Below are 20,618 nucleotides of genomic sequence, written 5' to 3' on the forward strand. Positions count from 1 at the left end.
GCGAGCTCAGGCCCGCTGTATGGCTGCACCGTATACATACGGCGGCCAGTCGTAATGGGGTTAATTCACCTCCTCCCAGCACTGGGTCCAGACCATGCAGCAGAGGAGCATAGCATACAGCCATTACCGGAGCCTGACTCTGTTCCCATGTCTCCCGATTGTCAGCTCCCGTGAGTCGGGCTCCCGTGAGACGATGCTCCGGCCCCTGTATCGCTGGTCATTACGCACGGAGCGAGTTTGCTCTGTGCAGTAATGATAGCGGGGTGCCGCAGCAGAGATCCCAGGGGTCCCCAGCAGCGGGACCCCGGTGATCTGACATCTTATCCCCTATCCTTTTCTAGCATTATCTTTAAGAGAACAAAAGTATCAGTCAGTTGAAATCTTAATGCCCGATGCTTATCACCCAAATATCTCCCATTGGGAGAGTAGGTAGGCTACCATACACATTTAAAGGTCATCTGGTCTCCCAAAATGACTTGGTCTGTCTGACATTTATGTAATTTGTATGGCGAGCTTAAGAAATAAGATTGTCACTTTCAAACTCAAGAGGTTATTTGAGGATGCAACGTTAACTAACAAATTGATTGGAGGGGGTTTGACTACTGAAACCCCACTGATCTCGAGAGCAGAGGACAATTGTCCCCTAAATGAATGAAGCAGCATTACTCATGTGAGGCCATCGCTTCATTCATTGTTAAAGGGGCTTCCATTTTTTGGGAGAATAATTGTTCTCCATTCTCGGGATTGGACTAGTTATCTCCTATCCTGTAAACAAGGGATACCTTTGCATTTTGGGATATACCCTTTAAAAGGCACTTGGCGATAACTTGGATATCCTTAATGTACCTTAGCTGTGCTAGTAAATTAGAATTCAGACAAATCTTCTTAAAAAAAAAAATCATACAGAACAGATTTCTGGGAAAATTCCATTTACATGGCAGTGTTTACCCCTAAACAGTTTCTCATTTCTAAAACATCTATGAACTCTTATCTTACAGTTTAATGTGCATTTGGATTCTATATGCGTCTGTAAAGCCAAGAGGTCAGTTTATAATTCTGACAATCAGCAGATAAAATGAGCAACTAAAAATTTTACAGATAAATCAAGGGAAAATGAGCCATCACTGCAACATTTTATGACACATTCAATTTAATGTGTTATTTGCACTGGCAAGAAGACAACCTATTGCATTCCCCTTATCTATCCAAAACAGTGCTGAGCTAAAGCAGGACTGATACTGAAAGATTGCTAGACTGAGTTACTGGTGATGTGCCAGAAAAGGGGGAATTGCTAATGCTAGCCATAAAGGGGTTCCCCACTTTGGACAACACTTTGTGTTAGAGTGGACCCTTGATCATATGCCGATTCCTGCTGCTGGGACCCTTAGTGGATCAGATGTAAACTGTGCAGAAACCCAGTGGTTTAGCTGTGCTGCAGAGCCCCTACAGGGTAAATTGAGTATTACACAGTTTTAATTGAAAATCAATGGGATGTTTAAGTAGCTCTTGGATCTCTTTAGTCTACCAGACTTTGTAGCTTGATAGATTGAGGTTCTCTCCTTGGAAATATCGGACCCCCTATTAATCTTGATGTCTGTAATAACCCCTCTAAGCAAGTTATTACTAATTACTATGTAAGAAAAAAAAAGTTGCTCCAAGTATTCCAGAATTGGAGATGGTCTTTGCAGCGGCTCTGGTTAGTAGAAGAGAACCAAAAGCTGGGGAGCCCCTTCTTAATATTGCTGGCCTATCATTTTGATAACTGACTTGGCTGACTGAAGGTTCAAAATCCCTTTATTGAGCTTTTGCATCTTTCTTGTTTACTAGGCAGAGCGCCACACACTTGATGGTGACTGGTAAAGCAGCTTACCACAGCTCTTTAGCAATCAACTGCAATACCAGGTACAGCCAGCAAAAAATTACTGTATTGCGAATGGTTAACAATGATCATCAGTCAGATGATCGTGGAAATTTCAGGATTCAGACCATCCATCCGCAGACGATCCAAACCACCTCCTGTGAAAATAGGGGAGGGGATGCACGGCTACAGAGGGAGCCACTCCCCCCAAATTTGCACAGCAAAGAAAAAAAACTGAAAATGTAGCCAGCACCTAAACCCAATACACGGGTGCACGCTGCTGTGGCAAGTACAAAACATGTAAAAAAAAAGAAAATGGCAGCAGCACACTTGGTCAACAAAATGGAGGCTCTTAGCGCACTTTTTGATCAAAACGTGTCCCCCATCCACCACGCGGAGGTGGCCTCTTATCGGATGGGTCCCTAAACACTCACCTACCAGGTAGGTGAGTGTTTAGGGACCCATCCGATAAGAGGCCACCTCCGCGTGGTGGATGGGGGACACGTTTTGATCAAAAAGTGCGCTAAGAGCCTCCATTTTGTTGACCAAGTGTGCTGCTGCCATTTTCTTTTTTTTACATGTTTTGTACTTGCCACAGCAGCGTGCACCCGTGTATTGGGTTTAGGTGCTGGCTACATTTTCAGTTTTTTTTCTTTGCTGTGCAAATTTGGGGGGAGTGGCTCCCTCTGTAGCCGTGCATCCCCTCCCCTATTTTCACAGGAGGGGGTTTGGATCGTTAGTGGATCCAACATGTCACCCAGCCTGAGGTAGGTGAGTGTTTAGGGACCCATCCGATAAGAGGCCACCTCCGCGTGGTGGATGGGGGACACGTTTTGATCAAAAAGTGCGCTAAGAGCCTCCATTTTGTTGACCAAGTGTGCTGCTGCCATTTTCTTTTTTTTACATGTTTTGTACTTGCCACAGCAGCGTGCACCCGTGTATTGGGTTTAGGTGCTGGCTACATTTTCAGTTTTTTTTCTTTGCTGTGCAAATTTGGCGGGAGTGGCTCCCTCTGTAGCCGTGCATCCCCTCCCCTATTTTCACAGGAGGTGGTTTGGATCGTTAGTGGATCCAACATGTCACCCAGCCTGAGGTAGGTGAGTGTTTAGGGACCCATCCGATAAGAGGCCACCTCCGCGTGGTGGATGGGGGACACGTTTTGATCAAAAAGTGCGCTAAGAGCCTCCATTTTGTTGACCAAGTGTGCTGCTGCCATTTTCTTTTTTTTACATGTTTTGTACTTGCCACAGCAGCGTGCACCCGTGTATTGGGTTTAGGTGCTGGCTACATTTTCAGTTTTTTTTCTTTGCTGTGCAAATTTGGGGGGAGTGGCTCCCTCTGTAGCCGTGCATCCCCTCCCCTATTTTCACAGGAGGGGGTTTGGATCGTTAGTGGATCCAACATGTCACCCAGCCTGAGGTAGGTGAGTGTTTAGGGACCCATCCGATAAGAGGCCACCTCCGCGTGGTGGATGGGGGACACGTTTTGATCAAAAAGTGCGCTAAGAGCCTCCATTTTGTTGACCAAGTGTGCTGCTGCCATTTTCTTTTTTTTACATGTTTTGTACTTGCCACAGCAGCGTGCACCCGTGTATTGGGTTTAGGTGCTGGCTACATTTTCAGTTTTTTTTCTTTGCTGTGCAAATTTGGCGGGAGTGGCTCCCTCTGTAGCCGTGCATCCCCTCCCCTATTTTCACAGGAGGTGGTTTGGATCGTTAGTGGATCCAACATGTCACCCAGCCTGAGGTAGGTGAGTGTTTAGGGACCCATCCGATAAGAGGCCACCTCCGCGTGGTGGATGGGGGACACGTTTTGATCAAAAAGTGCGCTAAGAGCCTCCATTTTGTTGACCAAGTGTGCTGCTGCCATTTTCTTTTTTTTACATGTTTTGTACTTGCCACAGCAGCGTGCACCCGTGTATTGGGTTTAGGTGCTGGCTACATTTTCAGTTTTTTTTCTTTGCTGTGCAAATTTGGGGGGAGTGGCTCCCTCTGTAGCCGTGCATCCCCTCCCCTATTTTCACAGGAGGTGGTTTGGATCGTTAGTGGATCCAACATGTCACCCAGCCTGAGGTAGGTGAGTGTTTAGGGACCCATCCGATAAGAGGCCACCTCCGCGTGGTGGATGGGGGACACGTTTTGATCAAAAAGTGCGCTAAGAGCCTCCATTTTGTTGACCAAGTGTGCTGCTGCCATTTTCTTTTTTTTACATGTTTTGTACTTGCCACAGCAGCGTGCACCCGTGTATTGGGTTTAGGTGCTGGCTACATTTTCAGTTTTTTTTCTTTGCTGTGCATCCATCCGCAGACCAATACAATATCAAAAGATCGATATTATAGTTCTCAATAGAGTCTAATGGGACAACTCTTTTAAATCAAATCATAGTAATGAATTATGGTACCACTGGTATCATGAGCGATGAGAGTAATACATGTAACACTAGCTGTTTGCATTGGACATTTGTGACCAACACTAGCATTATCGCTGGTTGTATTAACCAAATGATCTGTGTGTCTATGGTCAAAATGGCAGGCTTTTTCTTAACTTAATAAAGGGGTACTCCCGTGGAAAACTTTTTTTTTTTTTAATCAACTGGTGCCAGAAAGTTAAACAGATTTGTAAATTACTTCTATTAAAAAATCTTTATCCTTCCACTGCTTTTTAGAGGCTATATACTACAGAGGAAATGCTTATCTTTTTAGATTTCTCTGATGTCATGACCACAGTGCTCCCTGCTGACATCTGCAGTCAATTTTAGGAACTGTCCAGAGCAGGAGAAAATCCCCATAGCAAACATATGCTGCTCTGGACAGTTCCAAAAAATGTACTGCAGAGGTCAGCAGAGAGCACTGTGGTCATGACATCAGAGAAATCTAAAAATATAAGCATTTCCTCTATTGTATATAACCCCTAAAAAGTACTGGAAGGATTAAGATTTTTTAATAGAAGTAATTTACAAATCTGTTTATCTTTCTGGCACCAGTTGATTAAAAAAAAAAAAAAAGTTTTCTACGGGGTACCCCTTTAAAGGAGCTTGTCCTTAACATATTACTTTGATGAACCTGCATCCAGTACAGTAGAATGGATGTAACAGTTTAAGAGTTAAAGAACCACTTAATAAATAAGCTGTTGGTGTCATCTCCTTACATGCTTTCTAACATGGGCCATTTCTAAGATGCTCATGACCTCTGTTGCAGTCTGAACACTAAGACCCCAACCAATCAAAACTCTTGACATGTTTCTACAATAGGTCAAAAGTTTTTTTTTAAGTGACAGTGCCAATTAAAGCAGTTGGCCCATAAGGTAGCCCCTTCTCTAGAGCAGGTCCCTCACCATCCACATTGACTTAGACCACCATGGAAGCCAGAGATGTCATCTTCATCATATCAAGCAATTTTTCATGCACTCAGTCTTATGGTCATTTCCATGCCCCCACACAGCAATGAGTCGCTACAGGGTCATCTGAGTTCAGATGCGCCCGTATTGAGACACATTTACTAATACTGGTGTAGGGAATGGTCCAAAGTTTTGCAATAAATACAACATTCCCTTTGATTCTTTTTACCATTCAAAAACATTGGAAGTCGTGTTATGGTGATTATGAGATGTCAAAAAATCCTAATCCTAGACTTAATATGTCAGAATGAACACTATTCTTTTCAATGCAACCAGGGCAAGTGTTTTGTGCCCCACATCAGTGTGCCCCACTGTCTTGCTGCCCAATGTTACAGTACAAAATATTGAGGCAATAAAAATAGCATTTAGGGGTGCCAACATTTCCTATCTATTCATTGCTGATTTTGCAGAATTCTTGCAGTGTTAATAGACATGGAACAGCAGTGTAAGAATTGACTTTCTAACATGTTTCCTTGGGTTAAATTCAATCGAGTGAATATTGAGAACTTCCTAGTGCAAATGTTTACATGAGCACAAAATCTCCACAGGAGGCTGCTAGGCTCCTAAATCCCATTTAAGAATGTCCCCCCCCCCCCCCCCCCCCCATTTTCACTGAATGGAACTCATCCTGAGTATTCTTAGACAGCAGGAACAGAACATTTCTTTCTTAATGCTCACACGGTTAATATTTAAATTACGGTAATTCATTTTCAATATGAAACTCAGATACTACGTTTAGAAACTGGTTCGCATTATCACTCTGTTCAGAGCCAGCGAATAAATATGGTTCATGATACATAAAAAATAATCATACTTATTGGTGTCATGTGTCAGTCCAAATTGACTTATATTATATTGACCACAAAAGAAGCTGATGTCATGATCAGTTTTATGAATTAGCTCAGTTTTATCTGACAGATTCCACAAAAAAAATAAAAAAATTTTACTCAGTAGCTAATCCTGATCAGTGCATCACATTTTTATGCCTCTATCACATATATTTATTGTAAAAATCCCTCTTTTCATTAGCTCCCAGTGTTAGAAATCCTCTCATGGGAAGGGGACGTGTCCCTCCCTTGTGGTGGTGAGAGGTGATTGGTGCATCTGCTCATTCAGCCTTGTTCATGAGTTACCTCTTGTCCATGACTCATGGACAAGCCAGATGCTGCTGCAGGACTGGTTAGTGTTCCAGTAAGTATGAGGACCCCTAGTGGTGGGATTTTCTGGTGACTTTTTTTAATTAAAAATTCCAAATTATTTAAACAACCATATTACAAAAGGTCTTTCATTTTCATTGGTAACAACATATAAAAAGTTTTTGGATCCGGCAGTGCCCATTTAAGACTTTGATCACACTGCTTACATTACTCCCAATCCCAATGGGGCCCTGATCGCTATGATTTATCCATTTACCAACAAATCTGGACTAACCCTGATGGATTCCATTAACCTATAAAGAAGTCATTTAAGGTTCCTGTGTTTTTGATGTTAAAAATAATGCTATAGACTGCTGCATCCTGCCTGGGCTGCAAAGCTTAAAGCTGTCTATTAGTGAACCAACTTTACTGCCTGGTACTAGGATTGTTTTGAGTATAATTTCCAATAACCAGAGGGGTTTACTACACAGAAGATTGGCCACAATTGGCAAATCAGCAAGTTTAGACAACTTTAATTCTCTGTGTATGGACACCTTGATCAGCCTCCCTTTTCCACCATGTTGGAATGGTCCAACCTTCAATGAAAAGTGTTGATGTAAGTAAAGAGTTGCTTATTATTAGTCCAATACTTTGGACTTCTGCCAGGCCAGCAGGAGTCCAAAGTCTGTGCAAGAGATGGGGGGAAATGTGCTCTGGACAAGTAGAGAGACACCTAGTGTTTTTTAAACACAAATAAAACATAGAAAACTTTTTTTTTTTTAAAACAAAGTACATTAGGATGATTTTTTTTTAATTTAGCATAAGGAGTGCACTAACAAAAACTAGTTTTAATGACAGTGGATGTCCGGTGCAGACTATTCTTATTCCATTCTGCCCGGGCTGCAAAAAAAAAAGAGAAAACAAACTTTCACTTACCTTCCTACGTTCCCCCGGAGCTCCGCAACAGCTGATCAGTTGGCCAGGCTGTCTGCTTACTACTTCTTTTAGCCCAGGACGTCACACTGCGCATCAGCCTATCACCGGCCGAGGCGGGACATTGCTGAGGCCGGTGATAGGCTGAAGTGCCGTGTGACGTACCGAGCTAAAGGAAGTAGGACCAATGAGAAGACAATAGAGCCAGGTGTGTAGCGAACAGATTTAATCCAATGCAATGCGTTTCACCGCACTTGCGCGGTTTCATCAGGCCTGATGAAACCACGCAAGCACGGTGAAATGCGTCGCATTGGATTAAATCTGTTCGCTACACACCTGGCTCTATTGTCTTCTCCTTGGTCAGCGCCGGTAATCCCATCTTCTCCGAAGTTCGCCTTATATCTCTCTACTATTTTTGGGAAGGCTGCAGACCGGGATCATTATATCAAACGCACATCTTGGTTGTTTGGGAGTGCACACAACCTGGCAGGGTGAGCCTTCACTTTTTTCCTCCCCTCCCACACACCTGTGATCCCGTTGGTTCTTCACAAGGGAGCGCCTGTTTTTCTCTTTGTTTTACAAAGGAAGTAGGAAGCAGACAGCCCGGAAGACCGATCAGCTGTTGCAGAGCTCCGGGGAATGTAGGAAGGTAAGTGAAAGTTTTTCTTTTTTTTCTTTTTTTGTAGCCCTGGCGGGATGGAATAAGAATAGTCTGAACTGGACATCTTTTTTGAGATTGTATTGATCATCACTGGTAATGTTGGTGTAGCTATAATGGATGTAGAGTTCAAGGGGAACACCGGTGGAAAAAAAATGTTTTCAAATCAACTGGTGCCAGAAAGTTAAAGGGGTAGTCCAGTGCTGAAAAACGTATCCCCTATCCTAACGATAGGGGATAAGTTTCAGATTGCGGAGGGTCCAACTGCTGGGGACCCCCGCGATCTCCTGTACAGGCCAGATAGCGGGTGTTGACCACCGCACAAAGTGGAAGCTGACACGCCCCCTCAATACATCGCTATGGCAGAGCCAGAGATTGCCGAAGGCAGCGCTCCGGCTCTGCCATAGAGTTGTATCGAGGGGGCTTGTCAGCCACCGCTTCGTGCGGTGGTCAACACGCCCCCTTCCCGCGGGCTGCCCATGCCCCTTGCAGGAGATCGTGGGGGGGCCCCAGTGGTCAGACCCCCTGCGATCTGAAACTTATCCCCTATCCTTAGGATAGGGGATACGTTTTTCAGCACTGGATATCTCCTTTAAACAAATTTGTAAATTACTTCTATATAAAAATCTTAACCCTTAGTACTTATCAGCTGCTGTATAGTACTGATATACTACAGTGACCACAGTGCTCTCTGCTGACACCTCTTTCCATGTCAGGAACTTTCCAGAGAAGGAGAGGTTTTCTATGGGAATATGCTTCTAATCTGGACAGTTCCTGATATGGATAGAGGTGTCAGCAGAGAGCACTGTTGTCAGACTGAAAAGAACTACACAATTTTCTCTGTAGTATATAGCAGCTGATAAGTACTGGAAGGCTTCAGATTTTGAAATAGAAGTAATTTACAGATCTGTTCAACTTTCTGGCACCAGTTGATTTGAAAACATTTGTTTTCCACTTGTTTCCACCGGAGTTCCCTTTTAACAGTCACACCTGAGCCCTGACACCTGTATAACAAACAGTGCATACTCATTATAAACTGTAAGTTGGGGTAAAGGTGCTTCTAGTTATGTCCAAGTTATGTTGGAGTATGCAGTTACAAGATGGATAACTCCATTGCATTGTCTATGGAAATGTCTTTCCTTCCGTTACAGCATGAGAAATTTGATTACCGTAACTTAAAGTCTATACCTCTTAAACAAAATGCTAACTATAGATCACTTGTACCATTCTATTTTGAGATTTTAGCCCCAGCTTTTGCTCTGCTTCTTGGTAAAATAAATATTGTTAAAATCCACAAGGTTTGTAGGTGAATCGCTCAAGCTTTACTGATTTAGGAACTTTACTTGCCAGTCAAGGTTAAAGTACATGTGGGGGAGGGAGGCTGTCAGTCGGCTGAGATCATAGTTCCATATCATATCTTAAGACGTTTTTCACATGTCTTTTATGTCCTGCAGTATCTTGAGTCTTCTAAAGAAAACTGCTGTTGTGTTTTACTGCTTTGTTGCTCTGGATCATGTAGTGAGACGCGCATAAGAATTCCCGCCAGCTGGTACTGATGTCACAGATTAAAGTTTAGATTCAATTAAAGACTAGGATGCAGAATTTGTGAGATATGAATCTGAGTTTTGGTCTAATTCATTTTAAAGGGAACCTGTCATTATGCTTCCTGACCCAAGGGTCATCAGGGTGGTCCCCGGAGGCTCCTTCCTGCAACACCGACCTTGAGTGATAGCGTTCTCCCTGTTTTGGTATAGGGAGGGATCGATTATTCATGGTTGGTAGGGTGGAGAGAATACGTCATGAACCGCCCTGATGCCCTTTCACTCAGGCAGCATGAAAGTGATGACAGGTTCAAAAAAGACTGTTCAAGTTGACTTCTGGAATGATCAAGTGTTTAGTGCTAACTAGCATGAACTGCAACCACCACACTTTAATGTCTTTGAAAGCTTTTTCATGTAAAGGTATAAACCAGGTGTTTAAACAAGATTTTGTCATTTCGAGCTGCCTCATTTTACAATACGCAAACCCCTCAAATTTTGCACTGTGTCCCGATCAACTAGACCAAGGTGACCTATTGTCAATAGACACAGAATATCTCATCCATGGCTACTGTAAACTGTGATGTTACTATAGATAAAATGTCAGCACAACTCCAGCAACTGGAAGAGGCGGCTTCATTCACTATATGTCATTGGGGGCCAGGGAGTATAATTTTTAAAGGGCAAAGTGCTAAGTTTATAATTTTCAATTTTTTCCCAAGTTGTTGGTTTCCAAGTCCAGTTAACCCCTTTAATGACTCCAACACCCAAAAATGTAATGTGTACTACAAAGCAATGCATTTGTGCCAAGATGGACCCATGAAAAATGTTTTGCATAAATCATACAATGTTAAGAACTTTGTTCAATGCTAATTTTCAAAAAGTGAACAGTACACAGTACATGACTCAAAGTGTACAAAAAAAATCCCAATTCCACTTACAATTATCTTGTTATTATTCTTTATCATGTCATTTTATGAGTAAAGCTCAATTTTTTTCTACCAGACAGCCCACGTATCCCTCAGACTTTATTACAAAGCAAACCACTTAAGGCGGTATTGTGAAAATAACATATTCTCTTTTTAATGCAAATCCATGCTGGATTTCGCGACAACTATTATCAGATGTATCTATTAGATTAAAATAATCCTTTACAAATAAAAAGTCAATTCCATGTATTTTTTCAATCTCACTTCGAAAAAAAAAAATATATATTTCCGGCTCCCTTAAATGAAACTCCAGTAATATTGACTCCACCTACCAAACAAATGACAACAACAGCCCAGTCTAGAGCCAGACTGGGGAGCAGTGTAGCATTGGACTGGGTCTCACCACCCTGCTTTCTGGATTTGCTGGAAAAGTGAATTTTTAAGGATATTATTGATCTTCTCCTGTTCTGTTTCCTAATAAGATGAAAGAGGTTCCCAATATATTTATTTTATTAAGGAATTCCTGAACTTTACTCAACATCTGCTGGTAAGTATTCCTACTTGGATGGGTGATTTAGATTACCCGATATGTTATGAGGCCAGACTAATATTTCTTTAAGCATCTACATACAGCTGGCCATAGACGACAGTTAACCGTCTAGATACCGCATACTGATTTATTATAAACAATTTATCAGATTTCATCAGATGATCTTGCATGTTTATTTACCATTGCAAAACATGTCTGATAAATGTTCACTCCGTCATATTCAGTCATTACAATATCATCAATTTCCACTATGACTATAGTCATTTCCCAGCAGAACACGTAACTATTATCTGTGAAATGATCTGATATGGCATTCAACGCAGCAACTTCGTAACTTTACTCTTTATAGTCTTTATAGTCATGGTGTAAATATTTGTATTATTGTATTAATATTATTATTGCATTAGTACAGTATTACACAACAGGACCTTCTCCCAACGGATACCTTGTAGCAACTAAGTAATTCTGGAAACTTTTTAAGAAGGCTACACACTTGAGTCAGCTTAGCAAGTTATTAGTATTCCCAGGACACAGCAGCTCCACCTTAAAAGTGCCCAGAAGTCTGTGAACTCTCATGTGTTCTATGCAGCAGACACTGGACCCCCCCCCCCCCTCAGCACCTCCCCCCCCCCCCACCTACTATGTGTGTCCAGCCCCCTGTTTCCGCTCCTATCAGCATGACGTCACCAATCCTGTTCTCCCTGTGAGGGCACCAGCCCCTTGGCCAGCACTGTGTGAATGTGCATGCCCCCAGTGACACCAGCAGGGAAAGAATCCCCCTTCTACCACCTCCTAAACTGAATGATATTCTGACTGCAAGCAAACACCCCCTCATGATGCCACTTGTTACACTTGTGCCTTACTTTATAAGGAAATATTTTGCACAACCGAGATCAATTAAAAGTAAATATTTTGGATGCAGAAACATAATTACAAATAAAAATGATAATATTTGCAAAAAATAATAAATAAAAAATGTAGACAACATGTAAATTGCATATAAAAAAAAGAATATATATATATATATATATATATATATATATATATATATATATATATAGTTTTCTCTTTCTGTAGCAATGCTTAACCTGTTACCTAACTTTCTTTCTGTAGTAATGCTTAACCCAGTGTTTCCCAAATAGGCTGCCTCCATCTGTTGCAAAACTACAATTCCCAGCATGCCCAGACAGCCGAAGGCTGGGAGTTGTAGTTTTACAACAGCTGGAGTCACCCTGGTTGGGAAATAGGCTTAACCTATCACCTAAATTCCCTTTATATGACTTATTAAAGACTTTTTCAGCACTGCTACATCTAGTGCCCACTATACCAGTGTTTCCCAACCAGGGTGCCTCCAGCTGTGGCCAAACTACAACTCCCAGCATGCTGGGAGTTGTAGTTTGGCCACAGCTGGAAGCACCCTGGTTGGGAAACATTGCCCTATACCAGTGGTCTTCAACCTGCAGACCTCCAGATGTTGCAAAACTACAACTCCCAGCATGCCCGGACAGCCGTTGGCTGGTTGGGAAACATTGCCCCATTGGGAAACATTGCCCTATACCAGTGGTCTTCAACCTGCGGACCTCCAGATGTTGCAAAACTACAACTCCCTGGTTGGGAAACATTGCCCTATACCAGTGGTCTTCAACCTGCGGACCTCCAGATGTTGCAAAACTACAACTCCCAGCATGCCCGGACAGCCGTTGGCTGTCCGGGCATGCTGGGAATTGTAGTTTTGAAACATCTGGAGGTCCGCAGGTTGGAGACCACTGCCCTATACTGTCATCCATTGCCTCTCCAATTGTAATGGTTCCTATGCAGAAGACTCACCATTCCTGAGCACAGGCTGATGACTGCAATATGCTCTGTCCTTGTATTCACATGTCCAGTGTAGAAGCAATGCCCAAAGTCGGTGTCATGGTTGTAGTCAGTCATGTTCCCATTAGGTTTCCCATAGAGACTCACAGTTAACACCGGTGCAATAAATCCAGAGTTGGCACTTAGATTAAATAAGAACTTCTGTCCAAAAGCTGCAAGTCTATAATGTGTAGTAGAATTGGCCCAGAGGTCAGGGTCTGCAGAGGTCTTGACATCTCTCTTCTTCCTTCTGAAGTGCATATTGTTGGGATACATTTCTCCAAACTCATTCACTCTTGTAGGAGTCACTATCTCATAGTCACTCAGACTCTGGAGGAGCTTTGCTGCAACAAAAAGTCAACACACCAGACTGTTATAGTAACATTATAATACAATAAAAAAAATAATACAATCTGAGTCATAACACAGTGCAGAACATTGCCAATATACACAGCACTAGCCTTCCCATTCATGCACTCATACAGTAGTAGTTACCTTGCCTTGGGTGAAGTTTAGGTCCTGCTGCTGGTGTTACATTCAAGATGTCTTGTAGTAATATGAGTAATACCAGTAGCCAAAAGGCAAGATGCATGTTTGTCATGGGAAGCAACAGCAGATTTTTGCTGAGGCTCCCTCCTGCTCTTTACAAAAAAAAAAAAAAAAAAAAAAAAAAATTAAATAATAATCCCAAAATTCTTATATTGCAACTCCTAGATTTGGAAAGTGTCCCTGGAGCGTGCACTGCTCTCCACTATAGAGGGGCAAGTCATTAGAAATCCTCCTTCATGCAGCAGGACCACCAGGCAATCCAGCATAGTGAGTGCACAGGGGAGAGCAGGCTTGGAGGATTTTGTGTCTCCTACTACTTTGAGTGAATGCTAGATTGCTGAGAATACAGCAGAGATGGTGGGGGAAGGCCTGAAAGCTAGTGGGCTGGGACATGCAAATATACAAATCTATCACCAGTGACATCCAGCTACTCTATAATACAGCTGTGTGCTCCAAACCACCCCTGTCTCCCTGCCAGGGAACTCAACTACTCTCTTATAGTAAAGTGGAAGTGGGATTTTGCAGAATGTCTCTCATTCCATTTAATGCATGACTGACCAGAGGGTAAAGAACACATTTGGAGATCTGGGAAATGTCCTGTTTTGCTTTTCATATCTGTTACCTAAAAATAACTATAGAGAAAAGCAGCATAAAACTTTATTTGTTTTAAAAACTATAAAACATATATACAGTGATCCCTCAACTTACAATGGCCTCAACATACAATAGTTTCAACATACAATGTTTTTTTTCTAGACCATTGTAACTTGAAACCAGACTCAACATACAATGCTACGGACAGTCTAGATCTGTGAAACATGTCACAACTGGAGGAACTGACCAATCAGAATGGGCATTTTACTGGTAAATCACCTGTATTACTGAAGTGCATGCACTGACTGGTGTCTGATAGCGCCCCCTACAGTACAGGGAGGAACTACAAGTTCTGTACTACTCCTTACCTGTTCCAGGGTTAGCTGCTCCTTTGGACACCAAGTAAGGGTGGCTCCATACAATGCTGTATTACTGAAGTGCATGCACTGAATGGCTGCCTGGTAGCGCCCCCTACAGTACAGGCAGGAACTACAAGTTCTGTACTACTCCTTACCTGTGCCAGGGTTAGCTGCTCCTTTGGACACCAAGTAAGGGTGGCTCCATTTGGGACACTGTGTGTACTGTACAGGACCCTGAAGAAGCTCCTGTCCTCTACATAAACCATTGTTTCCCAACCAGAGTGCCTCCAGCTGTTGCAAAACTACAACTCCCAGCATGCCTGGACAGCTGTCCGGGCATGCTGGGAGTTGTAGTTTTGCAACAGCTGGAGGCACCCTGGTTGGGAAACACTGACATAGACAGTGATTACAGCTCCCAGCAGATCTTTCTTACTTTTATATGTAAGGATTTGTTTTATCTATATTAGTTATCTACTTATTTTTCTTTAATCCTCACATTTTCCTATTTTTGATGACATTTTGGTGGCTTCAGAACCAATTACCAGGTTTCCATAGAGTAATGGGCCCAGATTTATCAAACTGTTTGAGGGTAAAAATGTAGTGATTTTTCAACAGCAACCAATCACAGCTCAGCTTTCACTTTACCACTAGTGTTGAGCGGCATAGGCCATATTCGAATTCGCGAATATTCGCGAATATATGGACGAATATTCGTCATATATTCACGAATATACGCATATTCGTAATATGCTTGATTTATTTTCGCATATGCGCAAATTCACGTAAGCGAAAATTAACATATGCGAAAATTAGCATAAGCAAAAATTTTCATATGCGGAAATTTGCATATGCAAATTTTCGCATATGTGAAAATTCGCACACCAGTCTCACACAGTAGTATTAGAGCCTTCTTTACACCACACAAGCTGGAAGCAGAGAGGGATGATCACTGTGATGTGTACTGTGAAAAAAAACTTTAAAAAAAACAAAACAAATATTCGTAATTACGAATATATAGCGCTATATTCACGAATATTCGCGAATATGCGATATTCGCGAATAAAATTCGTATTGCGAATATTCGCGAGCAACACTATTTACCACAGCTTGTTAGCTTGTTATGATTGGTTGCTATGAGAAAATCCCTCCACTTTTTCTCTCACACAGTTTGATAAATCTGGGTCATGGTCTCAACATACAATGGTTTCAACATACAATGGTCGTCCTGGAACCGATTCATATTGTAACTTGAGGGACCACTGTATTTCATAAAACTAAAACTAAAAGTGCTAAGGGATTTAGACTAAATCTTGGACTCACTTTAAAGAATGGGACAGGGAATTACTTATATAGCAATTGCTAAATGTAGCGTTGTGATATAGGAGAGGGGAGTTTATGAGTTGCAGTATTTTCGCCCTTTTTACTTGGGCTACCACTTTCTCCTTTACGGCTATTAACACTGTGCAAAATGTTATCATATTGTCGTACAATGTATGATGAAGTTGTGCATTGTTTTTCAGTGCGCTTTTTGTTGTGTGGTTTGTACGCCACCTATTGAATGGAGCGGAGTCACACAATTTTGTCACTTTTTAAAAAGTCACTAAGAAAGGAGACTTAAAAGCCAGGACACTTCAATCACGCTGCCTTTTTAGTTCAAAAAGTGAAAATGTACAGCATGGGCAAAAGTTGCCAAAAAATGGCAAAATGCTTGATAACTGTGTCTAAGAAATAAAAAAACTGAAAAATAGAAGAACAAGCGCAAAAAGCTTAGTGCATTCCCCTCAGAATGTTTTCTGTAGGTATGGGAGTGTTCTCATAAAGTCATCCCAGGCAGGATAAAGGTTGTTTTATAACATATATATATATATATATATATATATATATATATATTGTCTGAAATCTGTGAACAGATTAACATATGTCTCTGGATTAAAAAACTCATTTTGGAAAACACTATTAGTTTGTTTGGTCTTTTAATAAGGACTAATATATCTAATACACGAAGTAGAAAGTTACTATAAATATTATCTCTTGCCAGATGAGTACCTAGGTTTACCTTAGCTAGGCCAAAAATTCAGTCTGGCAACCCCTGTTGAAAGCTTAAAGGGATTGTACAGGCAGACTCACCTGTCTTATCTGACAATAAGTGTAGGGAGATGCAAGTGCATGCTGGGTGGCACTGAGGCAACTATTTGATGCCTAGAGATTATTGTGTATGGTCTTATTCAGGGCTCGAGTTCTGCAGAAACGCATGGGAACTGAGTTCCTGCACTTTTTCCACAGCAGAAACACCATTCCTTTTAGCAGGAGCCCTTCAGGGCCAGCCCTAGAGTGGAAATGTTGGGTGAGTTCCCACACTTTTCTTTCCTAGGACTTGACCCATCGTCTCATTCTAATTAATTGGTGCCATGTACAATACTAACTGGGCATCAGATGATTGCCTGGGCAACCACCAACTTGGAGTTAGGAGTATGTCTGGATAAACCAACTTAACATCTCTTAGCCGTTCCTATGTACAATGTTAATGTATGAACCTCTATACACAGCTTATCTACAAACCTCTATACACAGAGGGGGAGATTTATCACAACATGTCCAGAGGGAAAGTTGACCAGTTGCCCATAGCAACCAATGAGATCGCTTCTTTCATTTTTAACAGGGCCTCAGCAAAATGAAAGAAGCGATCTGATTGGTTGCTATGGGCAACTGGGCAATGTTTCCTTTGCACAGATTCTGATAAATCTCCCCTAGACAGTGTATGTATGAACCTCTTCATTATACACAGCTGCTATGTAAGCCTCTATACACAGCTCATGTATGAACCTCTTCTCTACACACAGCTCATATATGAACCTCCTCTCTACACACAGCTCATGTATGAACCTCCTCCCTACACATAGCTCATGTATGAACCTCCGCTCTACACACAGCTCATGTGTTAACCTCCTCTCTACACACAGCTCATATATGAACCTCCTCTCTACACACAGCTCATGTATGAACCTCCTCTCTACACACAGCTCATGTATGAACCTCCTCTCTACACACAGCTCATGTATGAACTTCTTCTTTACACACAGCTCATGTATGAACCTCCTCTATATACACAGCTCATATATGAACCTCCTCTCTACACACAGCCCATTTATGAACCTCCTCTCTACACACAGCTCATGTATGAACCTCCTCCCTACACAAAGCTCATGTATGAACCTCCGCTCTACACACAGCTCATGTGTTAACCTCCTCTCTACACACAGCTCATGTATGAACCTCCTCTCTGCACACAGCTCATGTATGAACCTCCTCTCTGGACACAGCTCATGTATAAACTTCCTCTCTATACACAGCTCATGTCTGAACCTCTTCTCTACACACAGCTCACGTATGAACCTCCTCTCTACACACAGCTCATGTATGAACTTCCTCTCTACACACAGCTCATGTATAAACCTCCTCCCTACACACAGCTCATGTGTAAACCTCCTCTCTACACACAGCTCATGTGTGAACCGCGTCTCTACACACAACTCATGTATGAACCTCCGCTCTACACACAGCTCATGTATGAACCTCCTCCCTACACACAGCTCATGTGTGAACCTCCTCTCTACACACAGCTCATGTATGAACCTCCTCTCTGCACACAGCTCATGTATGAACCTCCTCTCTGCACACATCTCATGTCTGAACCTCTTCTCTACACACAGCTAATGTATGAACCTCCTCTCCACACACAGCTCATGTGTGAACCTCCTCTCTACACACAGCTCATGTATGAACCTCCTCTCTGCTCACAGCTCATGTCTGAACCTCTTCTCTGCACACAGCTCATGTATGAACCTCCTCTCTACACATAGCTCATGTATAAACCTCCGCTCTACAAACAGCTCATGTATGAACCTCTTCTCTACACACAGCTCATGTATAAACTTCCTCTCTATACACAGCTCATGTCTGAACCTCTTCTCTACACACAGCTCACGTATGAACCTCCTCTCTACACACAGCTCATGTATGAACCTCCTCTCTACACACAGCTCATGTATAAACCTCCTCCCTACACACAGCTCATGTGTGAACCTCCTCTGTACACGCAGCTCATGTGTGAACCGCCTCTCTACACACAACTCATGTATGAACCTCCTCCCTACACACAGCTCATGTATGAACCTCCTCTCTACACACAGCTCATGTATGAACCTCCTCTCTGCACACAGCTCATGTATGAACCTCCTCTCTGCACACATCTCATGTCTGAACCTCTTCTCTACACACAGGTAATGTATGAACCTCCTCTCCACACACAGCTCATGTATGAACCTCCTCTCTACACACAGCTCATGTATGAACCTCCTCTCTACACACAACTCATGTATGAACCTCCTCCCTACACACAGCTCATGTGTGAACCTCCTCTCTACACACAGCTCATGTATGAACCTCCTCTCTGCTCACAGCTCATGTCTGAACCTCTTCTCTACACACAGCTCATGTATGAACCTCCTCTCCACACACAGCTCATATATAAACCTTCTCTCTACACACAGCTCATGTATGAACCTCCTCTCTACACACAGCTCATGTCTGAACCTCTTCTCTACACACAGCTCATGTTTGAACCTCCTCTCTACACATAGCTCATGTATGAACCTCCGCTCTACAAACAGCTCATGTATGAACCTCCTCCCTACACACAGCTCATGCATGAACCTCCTCTCTACGCACAGCTCATGTATGAACCTCCTCTCTACACACAGTACACACAGCTCATGTATGAACCTCTTCTCTACACACAGCTCATGTCTGAACCTCTTCTCTACACACAGCTCATGTATGAACCTCCTCTCTACACATAGCTCATGTATGAACCTCCGCTCTACAAACAGCTCATGTATAAACCTCCTCCCTACACACAGCTCATGCATGAACCTCCTCTCTACACACAGCTCATGTATGAACCTCCTCTCTACACATAGCTCATGTATGAACCTCCGCTCTACAAACAGCTCATGTATGAACCTCCTCCCTACACACAGCTCATGCATGAACCTCCTCTCTACACACAGCTCATGTGTGAACCGCCTCTCTACACACAACTCATGTATGAACCTTTTCTCTACACACAGCTCATGTGTGAACCTCTATATATAGCTCATGTATAAACATCTTCTCTATACTCAACCAAGGTATGAACCTCTTCTCTATACACATATATTTATGAACCTTTATACACAGCTCATGTATGAACCTCTATGGAGTTTTCATGTATGAACGTATATATGGAGTTCATGTATGGACTCCTATAAGGTATGAACCTATTTATGAGCTCATGTATGAACCTATTTCTGGAGTTAATGTATAGACCCTTATACGAAGATCACTCATGTATGTGTCCTTATGCAGAGCTTATGTATAAACCTATATATGGAGCACTATACAGAGCTCATGTATGAACCTCTTTGCAGAGCTCATGTATGAAACTCTTTTCTATAAAACAGCTTGTGTATGAACCTCATGTACACAACTTATGTATAAACCTCCATCCCTGGATTATGTATGAACCTGTCCTCCTCTACATACAACTCTAGTATGAACCCCTGTACTTACTCTCACCATCTACAAACCAATTTTGATCATCATATGATTATTTCAAGCCATTCCAAGCTTGGTTTTCTGCATCACTCACACCCATGCAGGGGCCTGAGGTTGACAGTAACCATGTTAGCCAGACTAAGGGGAAACTGTGCAGAACCGTGCAAAGCAGCTCACAACTTATCCACCAGCACTGAGGTACATGGAGCAGCCAGACACACTCTGACACTGTAGTATCTTACAATAGCTGAGTTCTGCCAGGCTGGCACCTCCTGCCTTCAATCCTAAAGGCATCCAGGACACATGCCGAGCTCTCCCTTAATCTACACCCCTGTCTCTTGCTCAGTCTTAAAGACAGAATCCTCAGTGCACCAAAGGTACGTGCCCAGCTCACCCTCTCATCTCCAAACTACACCTGTCTCAGACCTGTATTATACAGAAAGTCCATTTATTCAATGAGAACTATGTAATGCTTAATTTCCCCTCTGAGGGAGCTGCAGGGAAATTGAAAACTAACAAGTGATCATCCTTGTGAAATCTTCAAATGAAATTCTGTATATTACTGTAGTGACAGGAGGAGCTGTATTTAGACTGGATCAGGAGAGCAGCCATTGCCATGCTGTGGGAGGTGGCAGCAGCTGTCATTCCATTCCACAATTTTAGGAATACAT

General features: G+C 42.4%; 2 protein-coding genes across 6 annotated transcripts in view; one reads left to right on the top strand and one right to left on the bottom strand.

The window, feature by feature from the left end:
• Positions 1-17,014, bottom strand: part of ADAMTS9 (ADAM metallopeptidase with thrombospondin type 1 motif 9) — a 267,952-nt gene extending 250,938 nt beyond the window's left edge. For 2 of the 5 annotated variants that reach the window (XR_008844950.1, XM_056524545.1), the window contains exons 1-3: positions 13,958-14,149; positions 13,346-13,486; positions 12,824-13,194 (exon numbers count right to left, since the gene is read on the bottom strand). Coding sequence is in view for 4 of the 5 variants with exons in the window: in XM_056524545.1 (XP_056380520.1) it covers positions 12,824-13,194; positions 13,346-13,486; positions 13,958-14,012 (567 nt within the window). In the remaining variant the exon portion in view is untranslated. Of the gene's footprint in view, positions 1-12,823; positions 13,195-13,345; positions 14,150-16,479; positions 16,548-16,911 lie in introns of those variants that run through there. The other 3 variants (XM_056524546.1, XM_056524547.1, XM_056524548.1) reach the window with 3 other exon arrangements.
• Positions 17,015-18,215: 1,201 nt separating this feature from the next.
• LOC130277448 (uncharacterized) lies at positions 18,216-18,992 on the top strand. The gene has a single exon (XM_056528120.1). It carries the CDS (start codon positions 18,216-18,218, stop codon positions 18,990-18,992), a length of 777 nt encoding a protein of 258 aa, XP_056384095.1.
• The last annotated feature ends 1,626 nt before the right edge of the window (positions 18,993-20,618 follow it).

The sequence above is a fragment of the Hyla sarda genome, chromosome 6, assembly GCF_029499605.1.
Source record: "Hyla sarda isolate aHylSar1 chromosome 6, aHylSar1.hap1, whole genome shotgun sequence".
NCBI classification, from domain to species: domain Eukaryota; kingdom Metazoa; phylum Chordata; class Amphibia; order Anura; family Hylidae; genus Hyla; species Hyla sarda.

Excerpts from the sequence above, each read along its gene's own strand:
- LOC130277448 (XM_056528120.1), top strand. The coding sequence starts at position 18,216 with ATGTATAAACCTCCGCTCTACAAACAGCTCATGTATGAACCTCTTCTC.